The sequence below is a fragment of the Limulus polyphemus genome, unplaced genomic scaffold, assembly GCF_000517525.1.
Source record: "Limulus polyphemus unplaced genomic scaffold, Limulus_polyphemus-2.1.2 Scaffold3349, whole genome shotgun sequence".
Taxonomy (NCBI): Eukaryota; Metazoa; Arthropoda; class Merostomata; order Xiphosura; family Limulidae; genus Limulus; species Limulus polyphemus.
This window is the reverse complement of record NW_013668959.1, coordinates 52,574-58,618: the sequence shown is the minus strand read 5'-3', so window position 1 is coordinate 58,618 and position 6,045 is coordinate 52,574. Positions and strand designations below refer to the sequence as shown.

Sequence of the window (6,045 nt, the reverse complement as noted above, 5' to 3'; positions counted from 1 at the left end):
AATTTTAAGGTTTGATTATTATTCAAGTGAAAAATATAAAGTTGACGACGTAATCACTTGTTAAGACGTTGATCTAGAACAATCCACGTATCAGAGATGATCTCATTTGCGGGTCGTTTGAATCCCGTTTCGAATATGCTCGCCTTTTCAGCCAAAGGGGTGTTATGATGTGACGGTCAATACCAGTATTCGTTTGTAAAAAGAAGTCCAAGAGTCGGCGGTGGGTGGTATCGACCAGCTGCTTTTCTTTTAGTCTATCACTTCAAAATTAGGGACAGATAGTTCTTGAGTAGCTTTGCGCGAAACTCGGCAAACAAACAAACATTGTTTATACGTGTTTGTAATTTTTCACTGGTTTAATTCTGGATAGACTCATAACTCAAGTATTTTGAAAAAGAAAACTATGTTTTTTTTGTAAACTTCAAAAATAATTATAATATTGAACACTTCGTTTTGCAACAATAGACACAACAGAATGAGTTGTTGAATTTTTAATTTTTCACGTTCACGATTGTGAAACACTCTCCTAAATGTGCTGCATTAATTCCTACAATCCAGCCAGGTTGACTTGTTTACCTATTGACTTTCACAATTTTCACATAAACCTTTACAATGAAAATTCAATCAAGGCAATTTGTGCAAAATGTTTAAAATTAAAAGCAGGAACGACGTTTAAAATGCACAATAAAAACTTTATTTGACCGACGGTTAACATCAGAAGACTACATGTTTGGGTAGCTTTACGCTACTATCATAAGGAGTAAAAAAGTACACAACAAACGGGTAGTTTTATACAGAAAACGTTTAACTCATTCTGGTCTTTAAGGGTGGTATGAATATTACACATAGGGAATCAAAATTTCTTCCATAACTGTGTATTGGCGCCAGCTAACCATTCATCTCCACATGTTAAAGAATTATTTAATTTACAGCACAAAATTTCTATTGATTCTATAATATTCAATTCACTTTGAGTGTTAGTTCACTTAAAACTAGTGTTTACAGCACTAACAGTGTTGTTATTGTTAATTTCTGGAAGAAAACTTATGGATGTGGTTAATATATTATTATAGTTAGGAAGTTTGTTATACAAAACTGTAGGGAATGGAGGCTTTGTATGGTGTATTGTTTTGTAATTAAAAAAAAAAAAATAGAAGATACAAAAGCAGTTGGTTTATATTCAGATTCTTTCAGGCGGCGAGTTCTAATGTTGTTAAACGTAGTGATTTTCTTTCCACATTACATATTTACGTAATATGTAGTTTATAGGGTTGTGCTGTTGTATACCAGTTTTAAAATATCGAACAACATATCTAATAAACTCATAACAGGTCATGTTTTCACACGTATTCAGTCCAGTATCTGGTAGCTTTAGAAGCTACATGAATATTAGTTTATTTTTGATTTATTCAGTTTAATAATTTCAGATTCAATATTCGTTATTGATGAGGTACAGTATCTAACATACTGTAAAATAATTACATATTGAAACAAAATGTGTTGTAGCTCTATTAAAAAATCTCAAGTTGGCATGAATTTAGAGTGACGTTTATAGAAACAGCTATAAACGTCATGCATGCTTTGGGCATGTAAGGAAGAAAAAGGTGATTTCTTATATGTTTAGGTATTTTCCGTACACACGTTGCTATGAAGTCAGAAAAAAATTAGCGGATTCAACTATAGTATTTTAAATAAATTTTTACTATCATATTTCATTTATGCATTTCAATGGGTTAGAAACGACAGACTTAAAATTCAATGCCAACTTAATACACTGAATGTTACTGCTTAGTCGGTAATCATTTCGCACTTTTGAGGTCAATCAATGCACGATTTGACTTGTTTTAGGGTAATCTCTGACCTAGAAATAGGAATAATTGAAAAAGATTATTTCCCACATTATCTTCTGAACAACATTTAGTTACCAAGGAAATCACTACAACTGAATCTTCAGTAGACTATTTATTAGATTAATTCTCGTTTGCTTTATAGAAATATGCGGCATATATCTCTTTGTAAGGTCAAAGTGTTGAATTCAACAAGATAGGTAAGAATACATGCCATTAGATGAAACAAGTAATAATACAATATAGTAAATATTCTATTCTATCTGACAATGTAGCATCATAAGAAATAGTTACGTATCTCTTGGATAAAATACACTGATAACTTTAGAATAAGAAGTCATTTCCAATAGCAAACGTACTCTTCTTAAGAACAGTAATTCAGTATAAGGGAGGTACGAAAAGTTGGAATGGCAGAAATGAGACAAACTAAAAGTTATTTTTTGAATATTTACTGTCATACTTAACGCCAAATGTACATTATAATAAGATTAAGTCGTGCAATTATCATTTGCTTTGGGCATGTGACGATTGTTCTTATCAATATTAAGCTCAGAGGGAAGGGGGCGTTTGACTACTCCCAAGAGGTTATTCAAGAACCTAAGCCTCCCTGAGTCAGGTTTACTACCTTGAACGAATCTGAAACCCAGAAATGTTTAAGGAAATAACGAGAAGACAGACAGACGGTATATCGTGCATTATGATAAGATGTCACATTGCAATCACTGGATTACCAACATATAACTGTAATGACATTTAGGTTACAAAAAACTGTAATTCTAAGGGCTTTCTCTTTATTAGTTAAATAAGGGTACGGAAAAGTGAAAAACTATATTCTGACGTGAGCGAAGAGAAAGAGAGAGATATTTAATTAACGTTAGTGAATGAATTGAGGCACTGTTTATATTTTAGCATGCGTGATTACAGTAAGAATCTATTTAACTTTGAGGCACTGTTTATATTTTAGTATGCGTGATTACAGTAAGAATCTATTTAACTTTGAGGCACTGTTTATATTTTAGTATGAGTGATTACAGTAAGAATCTATTTAACTTTGAGGCACTGTTTATATTTTAGTATGAGTGATTACAGTAAAAATATATTTAACTTGTTATGTGAATATAGAAAATGGTGTATTATAGTCTAGCATGACTGAAGAAAGTCACGTTTATAATTTGGCGTCAGTGGTGAAGAGATTGAGAAATTGTCTCTATTCTGTCATCCGTGGAAAGTCAAATTTAACCCTTTATTGTGCCGATATTAGTCATCCTAAAAAAATAAGCATTTAGGAAAATCGTAAAAAACAAAAGAATGTACCAGAAGAGTTAAACGTTAAAATAAACGATTAAGAAAAATATAGGTAAGGCATTGTTGATGTACAGAAGTTGGAAATAAACACGTGAACAAAAGATCTAATTTGTTTGTTTCAGAGTAAAACCACAATGGGCTATCTGATGTACTGAACCCTAGATTTTTGCGTTGTAAATCCGTAAACTTACCACTGACCCACCGGGAGATAATCAAACGGTATTAAGGAAATACAGGTTAGGCAATGTTGATATATACAAGTTCGAACCAATCACGTGAACAAAAGATATAATCCCAATATAAGTATTATTTATAACAGATGCTAATAATCATAACCTAAGCAACGTGATAGATCTTACATATGTCACTTACTCAATGGTAGAATTCGAATGAATGATACTGAAATGTTTAAACCAAGTTTTTCTTTCAAAATAAAGTATTATAATTACAATTATATAAAACAAAAAATACTCAGCATTTCCTTAACGGGTCAACTAAACATATGGCACACATTTACTGTTTTTGTTAGATGTTTGAAATATATTTTCTTTATTAAACATTCTTATTAATATATACTCGTTAATTTTATTAGCATAATCGTGAAACTGAACTCTTCCTCTTTTGTATACTACTGTTATAAAAGTTCAAGAGCAGTAACTGTAACAAGTTGAAATCTAACCCTTACCATTGCTTCTTTCTTTAAAGGAAGTATTTTCTTAGTCTTTAGAGTTCCCGCCAATGAATGATGTTATTTGAAAGTAGCATGGGAAAAACAACCAAGGAATAAATATTGATTTTTAATGCTGAGGTCAGTTTTTTTGGTGAACTAATGCAAAGGAAAGAGTTTAGAATTGACGATATACTATTAAAAACTGCATCATAATTCAACTATGTGCTTTCAATGAATTTTACGGATTTTTAGTTCTTTGAAACTTCTTACCAAATACACTTTGAATGAATGTGAAATTGTAAAAACAAAACAGAAAGCTGCAAGAAGCCCAAAACATGAATTAACATGTTTTTTTATAACACAACATGCTCCTCAACATCCCAGCCAATCGGCAGAAGCAGATAGAGGATATTGTTCATCAACAATTACTTCTTCATTGTTGAATCTCCAGTAAAGATTGGCCTTGAAAAAATATGACAGTCCTGTGAAAAATATATAAATTAGTGAAATTACTACACACTGTTTATTTGGAAAGTTGGATACTGATTACGAATTTGAGTTTTGTATTTTATACACAAAATGATAAAATTCTTAATTTATCGTTAATTGAGTACCTTATGTTGAAACGATTTTAAAGCCTTACCACGTCTTTATAGACCATGTCGCCATGTCTGATCATGCTCTATCTAATAATTTGATTAAGTAGGGTTTGCTAAAATTCACAAATAATTCTTTGCCATAATAACATACAAAGACTCACCATTCCAAGTAAATGCCGCATCTATATTGGGAGGAATTCCTCTCCATCGTTGGATTGGTTGGGGATAAAATTCATCCATTTTTTTCTTTCTGTCATCATATCGCCAGTAATTATTTCCTGCAAAGAAGTAAGTTTTTCCATTCTTTCCCCAAACCAGAGCTGCATCAACACGATCCAAGAATGGAGGTAATCCCAGATCAGTTAGTGGAAAAGGGCTATCTTTTGTAAAACTGTTTCCGTCGAAAACCCAGAAATATTTGTCTATAAAGAAATAAAACTAGATATTGCTTAGAAGAAAATATTTGCAGAATTAGACTATAAATAATCGAAATGATAATTTGGTCAAGGTTAAAAACAACAACAAAAACATCACTTAAACAGAAAATTACTTGACAGTAGTAGTAGTAATCTTTCTGTCTTATAAAACGATATGTGCATCTGTAAAAAAAGTGTTACTCATGGTGACACTTCAGGTGTGGCTGAATAATCCATTTCGAGAAGAGCATGTTCAGTGGCATCTGTCACATGTATAACTTGTGTGTTCCAAAGTTGATCATGCAGCTTTTTAATTTTTCCGACATGCTCTCTTTTCTTCTACTTCTTCCTTCATTCTCTCGTCTTTCTTTCTGAGGTTCTGTCATCTTTCTTTCTGAGGTCCAGCTTAACTGTTTGCTTCCAGTTACTCCTGTTCTCTGTTTTCCCAAGTGTCTGGGTTGATGTCCATAGATTCTCTTGCAGGCATCTTTGAAATGAAGGTTGGGGCGACTTGTTGGTCTTTTTCCCGTAACCAGCTCATTATATAAAAAATCTTTGGGGATACATCATTCGTTCATCCTTCGTATGTTGCAGAGCTATTTGAGTCTGTGCTGGCTGACAAGCAGATACATGCTGGGGATATTTGCATGAAAATGAGATGGACTTATAACCTATAACTTCTGTCTATGGTGTAGTTTATATGCTGGTGAGGAAGCCAGAGTGTCCTCTCCAGAGAACAAAAAGCCTGGACACTTGTTGTAGAGATACTTAACAGTAAAATGAAAAAAATTACAGTACTCTAAAGGAAGTTGCAAAAACAAAACACAGTAAACGTAATGCATTAATCAATCGGGTAATTACATAATGGTCGAAAAATTATACATTATGCAAATGGCAAACTATGTAATGGTAAAATAAAATGCTGTACTCAGACGAACAAACAATTATGTAATGGTAAAATAAAATGCTGTACTTAGACGAACAAACAATTATGTAATGGTAAAATAAAATGCTGTACTCAGACGAACAAACAATTATGTAATGGTCGAAAATCTATACATAATCAATGGGAGAATTATGCCAAGGCCGAAAAAATATATATTTATGAAAAGGAGAAATTCAAAAGACATACATTACTCAAAGACACGAATACTGGAATAATTATATATACACCTGGAAAAAAGTTAAGCACCCCCAAATATTTTTCA

The 6,045-nt window shown here is 32.3% G+C and overlaps 1 protein-coding gene across 1 annotated transcript in view; it reads right to left on the bottom strand.

Annotated features, from left to right (window-relative positions):
* Positions 1-281: 281 nt before the first annotated feature.
* Positions 282-6,045, bottom strand: part of LOC106469194 (matrix metalloproteinase-17-like) — a 58,099-nt gene continuing 52,335 nt past the window's right edge. Inside the window, exons 7-8 of the mRNA XM_013929661.2 lie at positions 4,583-4,843; positions 282-4,304 (exon numbers count right to left, since the gene is read on the bottom strand). Coding sequence (XP_013785115.1) covers positions 4,195-4,304; positions 4,583-4,843 — 371 coding nt within the window. The 3' untranslated portion in view covers positions 282-4,194. The remainder of the gene's footprint in view (positions 4,305-4,582; positions 4,844-6,045) is intronic.